The following is a 16,991-nucleotide window of genomic DNA, read 5'->3' as shown; positions in this document are numbered from 1 at the left end:
GTCTGGCCAATCACTAATCGGTGCGTCTCCCGTGCATGGGGTTGTTATGATCCTGGGTTCACGTCTCAGTTTCGTGGGAACATACCTTCGGAACAGCCAAGTTCTTCTCAACAGCAAAATAAAAACGTCTGTGTTTTTGTAAGTCCTTTCCTTTATTTGGCCTTTTTGAAGTGATAAAAGTGATGGGAGAGAGGTTCTACATTGTACCAAAGTTCCAAAACTCTACCACTACTTAACTAGTGAATACACTAACCAGTACTTCTTAGTTCTAAAATAAATAAATAAATATGTTAAAGAAAGAAAGACAGACAAACAAGTCGTGTAATCTTTTATTACATTCTGTTATCATCTGTAATCTTTAAAAAAAAAAATTTACTTAAAACATTCAACATCCTCCTGACATGAACTGAAGGTCAATTCACTCGCTTAGTGGCACTTATCCCACATTTTCTTCTGAATTTACAAGCTTCTAAAACCTCTTCTGCCAGTATTAGATCACCGTTGTTGTTTAAATTTCACACTTTTAAGTTACCACTGCCACCTCACACCAAAAACGCTCCTGGTTCAAACAAGAATATTCAATTTTGTGCGGTAGCCACAGACATTTTGGAGCTAAACACAGGCAACAAACAAGCTTTAGCTTTTTATAAGTTTGGACTACCACCATTCTTTAATTTGCAAAATATAAATTAGCATTCAAGTCAAATAGGGCTCTTGTATAATCTAAGGACCTGTAAAATATAATTAAAATGGTTTGAGTCCAATAATCATTATTCCTTATCATCATAATTATTTTTCTATAAAACCATAAGCTAATCGTCAAATCATCACCAGTCTCTTTCATGGGGATCTCTGTAGGGTATGCCCAAAAGGCTAAAAACATCCTTCTCTGTCAGTGTGGGAAGTGGAGTGCCACCATGCACCTTCACACTTCCTTGACGTACCACATCTTTGTTCAGTGAGTGCTCTGATAGGCTCATTCTTTTTGTCTTTGCCAAGGCTCTCATTGAACGGTTAAAGTGTGCCGAACCAGTGAAATACATCAGAGCACAAGCAAACTCATTGTAGGGCACTATGATGATATCCAGCCTGCGATGGCGTTGGTCATGCCCCGGCAAACGGCACACACCCATGTATTTCTTCTGCTCACCGTTCTCCTCATGGCTCACCAGGTCATCGGTTAAAAACCCTTAAAGTAAACAGGTCAGAAATAAAGAGATTTATTAAAATAAATAAATAAAATACATGCTTAAGTTTTTCCATCAACAAAAATGATGCTTACCACTGTCACGGAGTGTCTGTAAGACTTTAGTAAAAATGCCCCTGTGGGACTTGCCATCAGGGTGAGATATAAGTACATCAACATCTCCACATGTGGCTTTTCCCCGACGATAGGAGCCACATGCTTTTGCCACTAGGCCAGGGTCGATGGCTTGTGCAGCATCCCTCACCTGTACATGCATGGAAAAGGCCGTTAATAAAGCACAAATGCTGTTACCTGCAAAAACATTCCACTTCTTATTAGCATGCTGATATTTTTATGTGTTGTTTTTTTTTTTTTTTTCACATTTGCTTGTTTTTGTATGTTCACTGGCAAAAAAAGAAAGTTTTTACCTGTTCCCAGCCAAATACTGGGAGGTAGCCTTGCTAAGGCATCGCATATAATTTTGACAAGCTCAAGGGAGCACACATGCTTTAGCTATCTATCTAATATGCACGCTCTATCTGGCAGCTTTGTAGGAAAAAGAAAATCTAAGTAATACAATATGAAAACAACTAGCGTTGTACTTAACGCTCTGGAGCGAACAGGTATCTGGCTAACTTAAGATGCAGCAAGTTTAAGGATTTACTTTTCCCCTTTGGGATGCTCTACTTTGTGAAAAGGCAGTCTGTTTTTTCCATCATCAAGCAGTCAAGGAAAGCTGACACAAGCTTTTTCCTTCTTCAGACCCTATTTCTACATTTCTGATGGTTAAAGAAGCAAATCTTATTCAGATATCTCAACTCTGTTTAAACTTGACTAAACATATTAGAGTGGTGAAAGAAATAAAGATATTTCAGTCATCATCACTAAATTATACATGCTCTTAATGTGACAGATGAAGATGCATTACCACTTTTTCTATGGCTCCTGCTTCTTCTCTGGGCATTCGGTCTAGAAAGTCATTGTAGTGCTTGAGTCCTATTTTCTGAGTGTTTGTCAGGTGGGCTTTTGTACGGATATCCTCCAAAGTACGAAATCCCTGAAAGGCAAAATTATATTTTTAAGAAAAAAAAATGTTATGTTGGCATTTGCTTACTGATTTTTTAAATTCTAATTATTAATAAAATTAGAATAAACTAGAATAAAATTAAAGACATTCACAGCCAGGAATGAAAGTGGCTTGAGATTCAGTGTTTCCTGGAACCTTGTTCCGGTAAAATTGATTCATGAGTCATTAAATCTGATATTATTTTGAAGCCTGGCACACCTTCCAGCTGAAGTCATGGAAGCAGATAAGCCATCACATGGTCTCACCTGGATACAACTGTTTTTTCCCCCTCAGTCAGATCAAAATGCTGTAGTTTAGTAAACGTATTAGCGGTAAGCAAGATAGTGAACAAGAGTTGCATTCAATTATTTTGATAAACAAGAAACTTCAAACTCACAGGCAATGTCAGAATACATGTTAGATCAGATAGTGGATATAAATACAATGTGTCCTTGAGGCTATCTGTTATTTCCTATTTAGAAATGTCTTTGACATAAAATATCACTTCATTTATTTAATATTTGTGGATTGCTGGCTGAATCCAAAAAGAACGGTTAACCTCAGTGCCACAGCAGCATGCAGCTTGTCCACAAAGAAAATAAGCTCACAATTGAATCTATGACTTATTTCTTAGTGACTAATTTCAACCCACTGTACTGTTACATCAGAGTTTAGGATGAACCCACTTGAATTCCTAGTCACAGCTGTACCTTTAATAAATATCATATGGAGGAGTTAAACTTTGTAAAATGATACCGATTTCATTTGACTAAAGCTGCTAATTATACAGAGTCCAGAGTATAGCCAGGGAGAATTTTTAAAAGAACTTTGGCGTAGTAAAACTGACACCTCATAATTGAGTAATTTTACAGTTTAGAAAATCCAATAATGGTATAACAATACATATTTTAGCTCACATTTTCACCAGAATTTGTTATTTTATTAACAGATTTATGAGAAAATGCAAGGACTGTGTTGTTGAAAAATAAATTCCAAAGCTCTTTGTAGACAAACTGTCTAATGGCAACACTGTTTTTACATTATCTTAAGTCTTCTGTAGTTCTGCACTGCAATCAGTCAATATGTGCAGCAATACCAGTGCGGCAGAAATTTTAGCACCATATCAGTCAGGTTGTTTCATTTTTCAGGCTATAGCCCAAAATTTCAATCTTAAACGCCTTTCTGTTACCTTATATTTCATGAAATAGAAGTCAATATCATATCACTGTGTTGTAAAACATTGTAAGACAGAAAAGACACAGACAACAACATAATTCACTAACAACTTTTTGTGCAGGGTACTATCCTTGTACTTCAATCTCCTATACTAATTTGTAAGTTTTCACCTGTTGGTACCACAGTTGTGCGGTCTTAGTCCCAGCACCCCAGATGTTCATGAAAAGCTCCAGCACTGGCACAGCCTCACCGATGTGATCAAGCTTCCGCAAATGACCGCTCTCCATAATCTCTTCAATTTTGTCAGCCATGCGTTTTCCTATTCCTGGGATCTGACAAGCTTCCTGAGACCAATGGGAAAAAATGTAATTTAAAAAAAAAAGCAAAAAAAAAGAAAGCCAGACAGTCCTTGTATTATCACAGAAGATACAACCTACAGTACACAATGACATATACAGGTAATCAGCAATCTAAACATTGCATTTAAAGTATCTGGGTAAGGCTACCTGATATGATGTAACGGGTTTATGGTAGCTTTTCAGTGCGTTGACAGCCTTGGAGTAGCCCAGCGCCCTCCACTTGTCCCCCTGATGCGTGTAGGCCTTGGCCAGCAATTCAAGTTTGTCTGTGATGTGCTTGTTGAAGTTATTACTTTTGGACTGAGAGGACTGGGCACAGACCCACTTCCCCGATACTGGCTTCTGAGCAGCAGTATCTGGACCAAGGGAGAGGCTGGGGCCAGGAGTCTCCTCTTTGGGGTGCTGGCCAGTGATGAGAGCTTCCAGATCACTCTGAGAGACGCCGTCTTCTTCTCCCCGCACTTCCTCTTTGCTGTCTGGGACTGTCTGAGGGCAGGATGTAATGTAAAATAACTGTTTCTGTTTCTTGCGTTTGGGGTCTAAACTTTTTCCCCTGACTGCTCCAAATGATTACTAACTGAAAGACTGAAATGCACCAAGAAGCTGCAAAACAATGTTTTCAACATGATCTGGAAGTTTACCATTTCTGTGTTCTCCTCTTGATCAGTCACTGGCTCGATCACAGTTTCTGCATCAGGTTTGATATTTAGTGACTCTTTTTTAATTTCTTCATGCTTTGTTTCAGAGTCACTAAGTGGATAGAACATAAAATGTCATTACAATACAAAGCTTAAAACATATATTACTGTCAACGAGGTAAATGTAAAGTACAAATAAGCTGATACACATTTTCTAATGTTTGTGAGAATATCTTGGGATATTCATGCAGCAAGAGTACAATTTTACCTTTAACTTTCAAAGAAAGCATTTTTAGATCACAAACCTCTTGGGTGAAAGAAGGCTGTAGCTGGCTATATCTAGCAGCTGTTTCTCACTAATGCACAAGCTCAGCCAGGTGCATTTTACCAGTTGGACTCCAGAGGGCATACAATCTACTTTCAGCAAGCGCAGAGCCCTTTCGCTGTCCATGTTGTCGTCCACAACAACATGAGTGACACCGGGACACAGTGAACTCTCCGTTCGTCCCCCATTCTGCTGAATTTGTCTTTGGAAAATCTGGCATCTGGCATTTCCTATTCCAGCAGGCAGAAGGTATACCGTCACTCCATTAAAAGTGTTTCCTGAGGCAGAAAATGTTAAAACAATCCCAGTAAAAAAATATTTTGCATTTTCTGGCACAGTATTCATGTCTCTCTGAATGTAATGCAGCCTTATTTATATTTTTTCTATGTTGTGCTCCATTTTTAAAAAAAAAAAAAAATCATTCTTTCTGTAATGTGGACGCATGCGTGCAAACACTGTAACCACCTGTGACATCACAGTCATCTGCTGTCTTCTTCAGTGGGGGTGCATCCTTCCCCTGTAGCACTTTTGCCCTTTTGACTTTAGGAAAAGCTTTCATGATACCATGACGAGGCTCCATCTTTTCTGGTGATAGGAGGAGCCAGTGGCCTGCGACGTAAGAGAGAATTATAACACTGCAGTCTAAAGCTGGGAAACAAACACATATTTGGAAAAAAAGTAAAATAAAATAATTTTAACAGTGATTCAGTCCAGTTTGCTGACATGAGAAAATGGACTTAATTTAGTGTGTGGAAATGTCAAGTAATTTATTGTTCCCTTAACATGTCCTTTAGTGGAATGTATAACCCATCTAAAAATGTTGCAATTATGAGAGACATTTAAGTAATTTTCTAATATTTTGAATTTAACAGCAATTTTAGAGCAATTAGTTTGATAGCACACATTTCACAGAGCCTGCTGTCTGAGTTATCAGTACTGGCATTTATAAAAGCCAATAAATGATAATTTCAGAAGAAGACACTTTAAAAGCACCCTTCACTCATGAGTGATGATAGTGTGTCGTTTGTTCTCCAGAGGGCACTCTGCAACTTCCTTGTTGACAGCACACTTGTTTGGAATCCCACAAACAACAACCCTTTAGAGTCAGGCAGAGTGTATACTGCACATAACTACACAAAAATGTTAGGGAAATCTATTTAGATTTCATGTGTCTGAAAGAAAACAAATATTGGCTCATATAACAGGATGCAGAAATTTTAAATCTTATTCTGGTCAGAACTTTTTGTTAAAGAAATCTTAATGATGCATTGGTGTGTGAGACACATTTAAAGGGTTAAGCTTAAGGGTTTGGTAGGATGGACTTTCAGCTATGTAGCAGTTTAGTAGCATTATAATCTCACACAGATTTTGTACAGTACAATGCTTCACTCTGAAATGCAAAGTAGCATATAATACTCCAGTGAGAAGACATCTGTCCCCCAGTACTTTGTCGCGTTACACTACTGCTATTTGACTGGTGTGTCAATTTTCTTAACCCCTACTACAAAAATACATTTTTCTTACAGTTACTGCTTTAAAACTACTCTCTGTACAATGTATACTCTTGACAGATAGTCTACAAACCGTACACTATCTTTAGCTGAAGCTGACGTTAGCGATAGCCAAGAAATCAGTATTTAGATTATTACAATTGTAGTATTATCTCAATATATATGAACTAAATTTAAAAAATCTAAAGTTTCTCTGCATAAGTGCATGTTTAAAGTTGTTTTAAACGCTTGAAATTCTAAGTTTTGGATCTTACCCCTGATCGCATGGAACCATACATACAGGAACGTCAAAAGACGGACAACGTTCAATTTAAACGTTTTACTTCCGGTTCAACGACTATTTAAATTTTGTTAAAAATGTATCATAATCCCTGAAGTGACATATTGTGTTTTGATTGAAAAAATTAATAGATTCCAGTAAATTCATTGATAATTTTTTACCTATTATATAAATACTTTTGTAATTTGCTTAATGTACTTATCGCGGTTGCTTTGGTTACGGGTTGAATCCGGAAGTGGCTCTATAGAAACATTTGTTTGAAACATGGCTGTGCAGAGCTGGAGTGATATCCTAAAATCGTCAAAGAAAACGGCTTTAATACATGATGGTAAGTGCAAGAAGTAAAATGTGTTTTTTAATACAGAGACCTGTTTTTCTCGTTCCCCCAGAATTGCTTTCATTTTAAGCATTTTAACTCAGTCATCTCAACTTCGCACACAGCGGTACCGCTAACATGTAATATAAGTAGGTAACAAGCAGGTGGTACAGGTGGTATTGAACTCCATTGAGGTTGTTTTTGCTTTAAAATTACAAGAAATGCGTGTCTTTTTTAGTAAAACAGCTAGGCTCCAAATTGTAAAAAATTAAGATAATATGTCCAAAGTAAAGATGTGCTTTTCTCTAGATGTTAACGACCAGCTAGTCAGGCATTTGCACTGCGCACATTGTTACTTCTCTTTCTTAAGTGAGTTCACCTGCTTGACTATTTAAGCCTGTTGTTCTTATTTGTAAATTACGGTTTGATCCTAAATTTATAAGGAAAATATACACACACACTTCCCCTTACCCCCTTACTGGCAGAACTGCCTCAATTCTTCATGCCACAGATTACATAAAGTGCTAAAAGCAGTTCTCAAAGATCTGGGTCCATATTTACATGAGAGCATCGCACAGTTGTGCAGTTTTGCTGACTGCACATCCATGAGGTTCTATCACATCCCTTAGGTGGTCTATTGGACTGAGATCTGGTCACTGTAAAAGCCATTTTAGTACAGTGAACTCATTATCACGTTCAAGAAACCAATATGAGATTACCTGAGGTTTATGACATGATGTGTTATCCTGCTGGAAACAGACGTCAGAGGATGCAGTATTGTTACAAAGAGATGGACACGGTCAGCAACAATAGTCGGCTTTTAAATGATGCTCAGTTGGTACCAAAGGGCCCAAAGTATACAAGGAAAATATCCCCTACAACATTACCCCACCACCTGCAGCATGAACCGTTGATACAGGGCATGATGCTTCTATGCTTTCATGCGTTTGAACCCACATTCTGTTTCTGTTATCCGAATTACACTGCCCTAATCTGAACCTCAATCCTCTCTTGTCCTTTTTTTCTGAGTCTGTATGGATTATAACCACAGTGTCTTGTTCTTACAAGAATGACATGCACCATGGTCTTCTGCAAGTTTCAACATGCTGTGTTCAGAGATGTTCTTCTGAATATGTTGGTCGTAACAAGTGGTCATTTGAGTTACTGTGACCTGCTTGGCTATTCTCTTCTAACCTCAGGCATCAACAAGCCATTTTAATGCTGAGAACTGCTGCTCACTGGATATTTTCTCTGGATTCTCTCTAAACCCTAGAAATGTATGTGTGAGAAAATCCCAGTAGATCAGCAGTTTGTGAAAATGCTCAGATCAGCCTGTCTGGCACAGATAACCGTGCAGCTTTTGAAGTCACTTAAATCACCTTTCTTCCCCATTGCGAAGCTAGGTTTGAACTTCAGCAACTCATCTTGACCATATCTACATGCTTAAATACACTGAGCTGCTGCCATGTGATTAACTGATTGGATATTGACATTGAAAGGCAGTTCAACAGGTGTACCTATGGAGTGGCCAGTGAGAGTATATTTTACATATATCATGACAATGATCAAAATTAGTGCTGGGTAAGGACTTAATTTAGTTGGGTTTGGCATGATTTCTGTTGTTGTAGTGAGTAGAGAGTAATTTGTTTACTAATACTTAGGAATTCGCCTGTATGTTGGCTGAATGTCGGTATCTGTTGATATTGGTTCTTTTGACTAAAAATCAGTATCACAAATCAGTGTGATGAAGAGCTGATTGTTTTTTTAAAACAGGTCAATTATTTATTTAGATTGAATATATTGGTGTTCCTGGTACAATAGTTGGAAATAAATAATAAAGAATAAACAACAAAATAAACTGACTGAAAAACAAAGATCTGAATCAACTGTTTTGCAGCATTGGTATTTGCCTAGAGTTTTGCAATTGATGCACATCTGCTTATATGGCTCAAATTTGACTTCTTTTTTGTGCAGGAAAAAGGAAGATCCACTATCTCTTCACAGATGGAAAAGAAATGGCAGAAGAATATGACTTGAAGACAGATGAGCTCCTCGGTAAGCCACATGTTTTGAGTTATACACAGCTGAATGGTGCTGTTAATTTCTACAGTTTCATGCACTGGATCAGTTTGTGTCTCATAAAGCATTTGATACATTTCAGTGAGAAAATGGCGCCATAAAAGCACGCTTGGAGTTCAGGGCTTGTGGCTGGTGGAGGTTGGGGAGCCCCTTGCAGGCCCTGTTGCATCTTTGGAGTCTGATATGATCAAAGAGAACAGCTCAAATGTAGGTGTTTTCCCCCCCTTAACGTTTTAATTAGATCTCTACATTTGACTTACATTTGTGAAGTTCGTCTTCATTTTGTTTCCGCAGCCCGTGTTCATGCGTAAAGACACAAAGACCAGCTTTCAGTGGAGGATCCGCAACCTTTCCTACCCCAAAGATGTTTTCAGTGTTTCAGTGGATCACTCTGAGAGATGCATCATCATCAAAACCTCAAACAAAAAGTAAATATGCATGAGAACACATCTGTGCACCTATTTCTGTTTTGTTCACTGGTTGCATTGAAGTCCCTGCATTCTCCCTATAGATGGCACTGTTTACAATACCTTTGTCCCGACAGTTCAGCTTTGTGACATCCTTCCCATGTCTTCCCAGGTATTACAAGAAGTTCAGTATTCCTGATCTCGACCGCAGTCAGCTACCATTAGACAACTCCGCGCTAAGCTTCACTCATGCCAACAACACTTTAATTGTTAGCGTAAGTTTTGCATACCAGCAATTGAGATATATATATATATATATCATATATATCATATATGTATGTATGTATATATGTGTGTGTGTGTGTATTTTATGCAACCTCATCAGTTTATGATAAAGTTATAATTGCTCCAGCCCAAACAGAATCTATTTAACGGGTATAACTGCACTGTTATTAAAAGAATATATATGTACAATATATGTTTTTGTCCACACATTCAAAGAAAATTTATCTCTCTCTTTTGCAAAGAGACATAAGAACAGTTTCACTTTATTTATTAAGCACTATATGCCAATCATGAGAGTGAAGAATTGTTTCTTTTCTTTTTTTTATTTCCCACGTTTATTTTTCGTGCCCACAATAATTGCTTCATTCACTTTGTGTGTTCATTTTTTCAGACTTTTTTATGAAGACACTCAATAATATGCATAAATAAAATCTGTTATTATTTTTTTTCTCTGTTGTCCAGTACAAGAAACCCAAAGAGATCTTAACCCTTGAACAAGAGCTACTGAAGGAGCTGAAAAAGCTGAAGGGGAGTGCTGACGGGGATGTCGACTGCAAAACCCAGTGAATTCTGCCTGTGGGAGCCAGGGAATAATTCTGGGTTGCATTTAGAGCAGAACCTCGCAGCATCATTTTCCAGTCACGTATGAGCTCTCATTTATTTCTTCTGTACTTAATCCCTTCATTAAGATTCACTGTGCCTTGTCCCTTAGCTTAATGTCTAATTGTCTTAATTAATTTGGTGGAATTATATGTCTGGAAATGTGTCCAGCCATTTATGTTTGATACAGTGATATTTAGTAAAATATATTATTAGTAGATTTAAAAACTTTATGGTTTAATTTTTAACCCAAATTCTTTGGCTGACAAAAAATAATGTCAGAATCTGTTTTTGCTTCTTTTTACCAAACCTACTGTGGAGCAGTTTTGTTGGAGGGGTCACATAACCTACCGGCCTCCTTCCATTGATGTCCTTGTAAAACACTCAAAACACACAAGGCTTCATCCCTGTTCGTTCCGAGGTCACAGTTACGAGGACATCCCATTTGTGTTAAATGAATACCCTCATGTTCCTTGTATGTAGTGGGCCACCCTGAAAGCCATTACTGAAACTTGCGTTACCATTTTCCTTTACAAGAGAAGGCGATTCTGACTTAGTGGTCTATGTCCAAAGTGCCGTAGACATAAGTAAGAATTAGATGCAACTGTTTTTGCAGAGCTTTATTTCAAATTTCTATGAAATTTTTGTTTGTTTGTTTGTTTAACGTGAAGGAATGTGAAGCTGAGATTTTATATCTTTGAGAAACTGAAATGTTTGTGTATACTGTACGCTGAATGAGGTTTATTAAAGTTGGGTATTTCTCTATTTTTTTTAATCCGACTTCAATTAAAGAAAAATTGAAAAAAAAAAAAAAACCCTGGCTGGTGAGGAATACTTAGACAGTGGACAACAAAAGAAGTAGTGTGTTTAAAGGAGACAATGGCATTTAAATATAGATTGTTTGAACCTTGTGATTCCTTGCATTTTTTACCACTTGTCCAAACCCAGAGAGCAAGTGCAGAAAGCAGAGACAAAACCACAGGTCTCTCTCTCTCTCACTATTGTGCTTTGTCTTCATCCAGATGGAAAGAACAAGAATATAAGAAAACGTTTCAAAACCAGCTGGCCCTGTCGCTTTGTAAATTCTTGTCAGGGGCCTGACTGTCAAAATGACAAAAATAAATTCGTACGTAGCGTTTGATAGTTCAGTCTTGGTCTTGGTGCCAAATGTTGATTCTGATTATATTGAACATAATGAAGGTTTCTGCTGCTGAGTAGCGTTCATTTAGAAGTCTTAATTTTCTTTAATAATTAACTGTTCTCAGAGCTTCATCTACTGTCAAAACAAATTCCTGCAGCAGCTCACAGCTAACAAATTGGACATCCAGCTCCAACATTGTGGGAGCTCTGTTCAGGGTCTTCTTCCTCCCCTGTCATTTGGCCTCTGATGGTCATGCTCAGCTGCTTCTGGGAAGAGGGTTTCTTTCCTGCCTCCCTTTCATTGCCGAATGCCTATTCCCAGCCATTCCCCCTCTTTCAGTTGATGCCACAGTTTGCCACACAAGCCCTGGTGCTTTTTCTGCAACCCCTCAACTCCCTCTTCGCTGCCTCGCCACCTCCCCCCCCCTCAAAACCCCTTACCCCTCCCTGTGTGACTGGCTTCCTTTTTGATAACTGACCCCTCCTCGTGTTATTATTCGAACCCACTATTGTATAACATGCCCTTTTATATGAGGTTTCACAAAGGGCCCATTTGATCAGAGGGTTACGGTGTGCGATCGTGAGAAATGCAACTACATGGTGGTAACCTTTGTTTGGGCCAAAATGGTGGGCTGACCTCATCGCTTTTAATGCATAGCTCGGGCCATTCAGGCCCAAGTCTCACTTGCTGAGCACATTGAATTCAGTAGCCTGTCACAGATATTGCCTCTCAGTTATCTGGGTCTCCAGCTTGAAGAAGAAGGTGGAGAGAACTGCAGTTTTGGGGGGGATACCAGCATCGCACGCTAGCTTTCCATCCCAATATAAACACACAAGAGAAAACCAGAGCAGCCTGTGATGTCGTTCTTTAGTGGTTTTAATATACACTCTACAATAAATATTTCCATCATTTGATGTAATTTACATTTTTACAGTAAAAATATATTTATATATGTAGAAAAAAAACAGGTTACATAGTCTCCAAAATGGCCTCATAAAGGCAAGATAGCATGTCAGCTGAAAGTCAGGTGCTGTAACCACAGATAGCTGCCGTGTCTAGCTTCATTATACTCATTTAAACATTCTTTGTTGCTGAGCTGACTAACTTCTAACAAAGGGTTTTCATTCGTGAAATTATTGTTGAGCTCTCCTGTACTTTAAATGCCTCCTGATTTAATAAGAAAATAAGCGTTCTACAGTTTGTCTGAATTGGAAAAAATCTAACAGATTAGATAGTCAATGTTTACATACAAGCCAGTACAAAAAAACAACAAAAAATTATATATCGAATCCAAAAATGAGGCAAAAAGTGTATTGGCACTTGACAGGAAAAGTTAGTTTGCATGAAGCACATGGTTTTCTCTTGTAGTGGTTCTTCTGTGCTGGTTCATCCACGGTTCTCCCTCAGTGGTTTCAGTCCTCAGCGTCCCCCTGAGCGCTGGTGGTGGGAATGTTTAGTCCGCTTGTTGAAAGGGTGCGCGGGGACAGGGAGAGGAAGAACATCAAACGGTCTCTTCTCACTCAGCAAGTGCCCCCTGGGTAGACGCTTCATGAAGTGGGCCTCCCTCTGGTGTTGCTTGGTCTTGGAGGCCTTCCTGGGGCGGCCCTTGCGTGTAAAAGCCATGTACCAGCCCTCGTACTTGGCGTTCTGAAGTGCAGTGTAGTTGTTTTCCAGAACAATCTCAGTGAAGATGCAGTCCTTGCCTCGCCCTTTCCGCTGAGGAAAGAAAAAGACACGAGAAGCTGAGACACATTTGGACAATTTCCAGGAATCAGAAACACCATCTTTATTTCCAGACAATGAAATATCTCTCAAAATCTAATTTGTTCCGGCTTTGAACGAGTCTCAACAATGTATTGCCATAAGCTTGAAATCTGGAAAATACATTTCCAAGGAACACTTCACAGTGTCGCTGTCGTCTTATGCAGCCACAGAACTATTATTTCCAGATTACCTTGCCGATCAACTTCCCCTTCTTGTTCATACATATGTAATATCCTGTCTTCACCCCTTTAATACGAATGCGACTTCCAAAAGAATCCGTCTCCACTTCCAGTTTAGCTGCATAGACAAAGAAAGCAAATGCGTATAATGAGATGATACAGTCAGGACACGGTGCAAGCATGCAGACAAACGACCTCTGCATTTCTTTTTTCTGTTTTTTTTTAATGCATGGCAGGAAGAATATGAAAATTTATCATCATCATTAAAGAATATCAAAGTCTTATGAAAAAAATCATGGCCAGTCTACTAGAGTCTAAAGATGACATAAATTCTCTCTAAGCCCTTTTTTGTAATCCAGCAGCCACCTTTAACAAAGCATGCTAACCTTCCAAAATAGCATCAAATGATAGTGATTTTGTACGGCGTGATTGTTTTCGAATGTCTGTAAATGCTGTGCTGTGATGCAGCACAGACTGGGGATAAAGGAGAGAGTGAATACTGCGGTCAGAGACACAACCACCGAGCACAGAGCAACGGTCAGATTTGGGCCAGTTACAACAGTGACACCCACTTAGGATGTGTGGAGAGTGTATGCATGGCTGACTCTTGCTCTCTCTGTGAATGTGAGTCTAGGCAAAAGAAATTTAAAAGACAAAAGTGCACACAGGAGAGGACTGGAGAGGAAAAGGTATAAAGTGAAGATGCTGACTTCACCGCTCCTTGTAAACTGAGTCATACATTGAGTGTAAAGCAATGAAAATTCCTCATAAAACCAGCCTCCAAGTAGCAGGCATCATGCATTGAGAGGTGGATGGATGGTGGTGGCTGTGGTGGAAAGATGACTCGATGCACCAAAATTTTGGTGACAGAAATTATGTTTCCTTTTAAGTTTAAGATCTTTTTTCCTCCAGTTAAATGTTAAGAAAAATGTCCCTGCTGAAGTCCATCATAACAGGTGTCACAGACTTTCTGCACCACCAACACACTAAGAAATAATTCATCTGCACGAGACATAAAAGATGGCAACACTGATGCCACTAACAATGTTTGCAACTGTGGCTTCTGTTTCTACTGGCTCAAACGGTTTTCCACAGGCGGCCAAAAATGACATAATTTATGCTGCTTTTCAACACCGTCCTGCGCGCCATTGAATTTAAACAATTCCGGTGTTTGTAAGGTGAACATGTTTCGTATTTTACTGTTTTCCTGAGGTTTAAAGGCACTGAAATGTAAGAAACGGTGGCCTTTAACTGTCATGGGGTTTGACTGATCTGGCCATAACGCACGGGCTTGAAGAAGTAAAGTCGCTCGATCATTTTAGAGACAATAAAAAGTGATTCCCCTGAACGGATTAACATATGTGCATCGTTGTTTAACTGCCTATTTATTACATAAACTACAGTTACATTATCGCATGCGTAAGTTTGGAAAGGTTAATGGTTAAGTGAGACTATTCAGCAACTATTTAAAAATAAATCCCAAAAATATATAAATATATATATATATATTTTTTAAACTATAAGATTTAGTCCTCCCTGCTGGTCTTATTTAGCGATCACTTGTATCTAACCGTGTGCCGCTCCGTCTTCTCCGTTGGCGTTCACCCTCTTGTTGGCCAGGACCTGGACGTGTTTCCCGCTGGTGCGACTGTACAGTTGGTAGGTTCGTGTCAGCCTGCGGCTCATCCGGTCTGATAGCCGGCTCTGCTCGGTAACATGGTGCTTGAAATTCGGAGGGGACTGCACGGTGTTCTGTCGAGAAAAAAAAAAACCCCGAACACGTTAAGGCAAAAATATTTATTTCACCTGTCTGGAAATAAAAAGCCCGTCAAGTCACAGAGCCAAGGCCCCTGCCAACAGTTCATCATAGCATTAATCATTTTTAAATAAACCCAAAATAAAATCGGGTTATTTTGAGTCTTTTCGGAGATGCTTTCAAGAAACCTCGTGGATGACATTTCACTCTGTAGGTTGTTTTTTACCACCGTTGATCTTTCACCCCTTCATGACTTTCTCTTTTCCCCTCATTTCAGCCGTTCGCCGTCCACATGTGTTTTAACAATTACCTTTTAGGCTGGAGCTTACCTCTTTTCAAGATGTTTGAATTGTTGCCAATTGCCATAGCACTCATAATAAAATGTTTTCATTGTTATTGCAGCCTATTGGAGAGGTGGAGGGAGTGGGCTATAAGCTGCTAAGCACTGCGCCTTTGGTACCTGTTAAGTTTTGTTCAAATTAATTAGCCTATAGAACTTTATGCAGCGTTAGTGTATTTTTTATTGAAGTGAAAGTGTGCGTTACCTGTGCGTAAAAGCAAAGCGCCGTGAACTGAAGTAACCTGCGGCAAAGACAAAATCAATTAAAAGCTTTAACTTGTTGCTCAGAATGTATGATTTACACAGAGAGCTACATGAAAAAAGATGTTTTACTTACAGATAACCTAACCTCGAAGTTCTCAGCCTCATCTTGTAATAGTTCAAATATTGCTTCATGAATACTCCACTGATTCGCTGCTGGAAGCTCTCGGAAATAAAGTTGCTCCTGAAGGGGATTTCAGCTCAGTTTTATCCCCCTCTTGTTACGCATAGAAAGTGATACCCGTGGCAATTAAGAGATCCAAAACTGTCAGGGTCCCATACAGGTACGGCATCTACGCTCCATTCTACTTATAGGATAGGAGGGAAAAAAGGACGATTTAAAAGCGTTAATCCAAACTTTAAAGTCCCGAGAAAGCGTCGCTTTCACCAAACCACCTCCATTAAATCCTCTTTGTGACACTCAGTTATTCAACAATGAAGATTTAAAGCAGAATGAATCCCACTTGACTTGCTTTGACACCGCAGTGAAGAGTTTTAGTTTTACGCACAGATCTTTACGCACCAGTGATAAGATGCGTAGCCTACCGTGGGTTTCCTAAAAAGAAAGGTGATTCGATATGAAGGAAAACTAGTGAATGAATATCACGAATGCTAGCGCCGCTCAGTTTGCTTAAAGTTTTCAAGCAATATCACCACAACTGTCTTTCTATAAGATGCGCAGATTGTAAAGCTCCTGCTTCAACCTTCCTCCCACACGTGTATTTCTTGTGGTTGCCTCCAGTCCGCATACAGCATCTGTCTCCCTCTACATTTAAATACTTTAACTTGCGGGAAAGTCAATATCCTCGGTGAGAGCAGGCGGAGCGTTCAGCCTGGAGCCAAGTTGAAACCGAATACTTGTTAAGTTACTTAGCCTGCAACTATTTGGTTGCAAATCCATAAACACCGCATTCATCAATGAGTTGACTTTATAATTAAACACCTTATGAGATGAAATATAAACTTGAAAATCGGCTTATTTGCGGGTAAATTGGTAGACCTGATCTACAGAAATCTAATAAAAACAGGCCCTTCAAAATCTTTTAAACCAAGCGTTTAATCACAGTCTTACACATTAATCTTATTCACGCACATGTTTTGATCTTGCAGTCAGTGCACTTTGTTTTCTAAAAGCAGAAATGTCCCCTTGAAAAAAAATCCTTGGCATGTACTTAAGAAAAGCTACAGTTACATTAACCTATTCCCTGACTGCAGGTTAGAGGTTGTTTGGTGGTCCCTCAGGACACACCTCGATGTACTTTTTCATCCTACATATGTAAGTAATATGTATTCCATGTGAACGCATGACACAGAATGGTTTT

The 16,991-nt window shown here is 39.0% G+C and overlaps 3 protein-coding genes across 4 annotated transcripts; 1 reads left to right on the top strand and 2 right to left on the bottom strand.

The window, feature by feature from the left end:
- Positions 1-325: 325 nt before the first annotated feature.
- Positions 326-6,556, bottom strand: poll (polymerase (DNA directed), lambda). Of its 2 annotated transcripts, none has more exons than XM_063475474.1 (9): positions 6,516-6,556; positions 5,216-5,359; positions 4,731-5,028; positions 4,429-4,537; positions 3,935-4,273; positions 3,599-3,772; positions 2,115-2,243; positions 1,283-1,451; positions 326-1,189 (listed from the first exon to the last, which is right to left on the bottom strand). In XM_063475474.1, the coding sequence occupies exons 2-9, from the start codon at positions 5,328-5,330 to the stop codon at positions 828-830; spliced, it is 1,695 nt and encodes a 564-aa protein (XP_063331544.1). In that variant the 5' UTR covers positions 5,331-5,359; positions 6,516-6,556; the 3' UTR covers positions 326-827. The 2 variants fall into 2 exon arrangements, with proteins under 2 accessions (XP_063331544.1, XP_063331545.1); XM_063475475.1 differs by having other exon boundaries at positions 4,731-4,980.
- Positions 6,557-6,765: 209 nt separating this feature from the next.
- On the top strand, positions 6,766-11,272 carry dpcd (deleted in primary ciliary dyskinesia homolog (mouse)). The gene is made up of 6 exons (XM_063475473.1): positions 6,766-6,869; positions 8,832-8,912; positions 9,019-9,143; positions 9,231-9,364; positions 9,516-9,618; positions 10,091-11,272. Exons 1-6 carry the CDS (start codon positions 6,806-6,808, stop codon positions 10,193-10,195), a joined length of 612 nt encoding a protein of 203 aa, XP_063331543.1. The 5' UTR covers positions 6,766-6,805; the 3' UTR covers positions 10,196-11,272.
- A 1,413-nt stretch (positions 11,273-12,685) lies between these two features.
- fgf8b (fibroblast growth factor 8b) lies at positions 12,686-15,804 on the bottom strand. Its single transcript, XM_063475472.1, has 5 exons — positions 15,746-15,804; positions 15,614-15,650; positions 14,884-15,064; positions 13,324-13,430; positions 12,686-13,085 (listed from the first exon to the last, which is right to left on the bottom strand). Exons 1-5 carry the CDS (start codon positions 15,802-15,804, stop codon positions 12,789-12,791), a joined length of 681 nt encoding a protein of 226 aa, XP_063331542.1. The 3' UTR covers positions 12,686-12,788.
- Positions 15,805-16,991: the final 1,187 nt, after the last annotated feature.

This window comes from Pelmatolapia mariae, linkage group LG6 (assembly GCF_036321145.2).
Source record: "Pelmatolapia mariae isolate MD_Pm_ZW linkage group LG6, Pm_UMD_F_2, whole genome shotgun sequence".
Lineage (NCBI taxonomy): Eukaryota > Metazoa > Chordata > Actinopteri > Cichliformes > Cichlidae > Pelmatolapia > Pelmatolapia mariae.
This window is presented reverse-complemented; position numbering and strand designations above follow the sequence as displayed.

What these genes read in the sequence shown, in the direction of transcription:
- poll (XM_063475474.1), bottom strand. Translation starts at nt 5,330, where the DNA reads ATGGAGCCTCGTCATGGTATCATGAAAGCTTTTCCTAAAGTCAAAAGG. An exon ending in AAGAGGAGAACACAGAAATG is followed by an intron (nt 4,274 to 4,428) that starts GTAAACTTCCAG and finishes TCCTGCCCTCAG; the next exon opens with ACAGTCCCAGACAGCAAAGA. An exon ending in ACAGACACTCCGTGACAGTG is followed by an intron (nt 1,190 to 1,282) that starts GTAAGCATCATT and finishes GTTTACTTTAAG; the next exon opens with GGTTTTTAACCGATGACCTG.
- dpcd (XM_063475473.1), top strand. Translation starts at nt 6,806, where the DNA reads ATGGCTGTGCAGAGCTGGAGTGATATCCTAAAATCGTCAAAGAAAACG. An exon ending in ATCAAAACCTCAAACAAAAA is followed by an intron (nt 9,365 to 9,515) that starts GTAAATATGCAT and finishes ATGTCTTCCCAG; the next exon opens with GTATTACAAGAAGTTCAGTA. An exon ending in ACAACACTTTAATTGTTAGC is followed by an intron (nt 9,619 to 10,090) that starts GTAAGTTTTGCA and finishes TCTGTTGTCCAG; the next exon opens with TACAAGAAACCCAAAGAGAT.
- fgf8b (XM_063475472.1), bottom strand. Translation starts at nt 15,804, where the DNA reads ATGAAGCAATATTTGAACTATTACAAGATGAGGCTGAGAACTTCGAGG. An exon ending in ACTTCGAGGTTAGGTTATCT is followed by an intron (nt 15,651 to 15,745) that starts GTAAGTAAAACA and finishes TCTTTGCCGCAG; the next exon opens with GTTACTTCAGTTCACGGCGC. An exon ending in AGGGGAAGTTGATCGGCAAG is followed by an intron (nt 13,086 to 13,323) that starts GTAATCTGGAAA and finishes TTCTTTCCTCAG; the next exon opens with CGGAAAGGGCGAGGCAAGGA.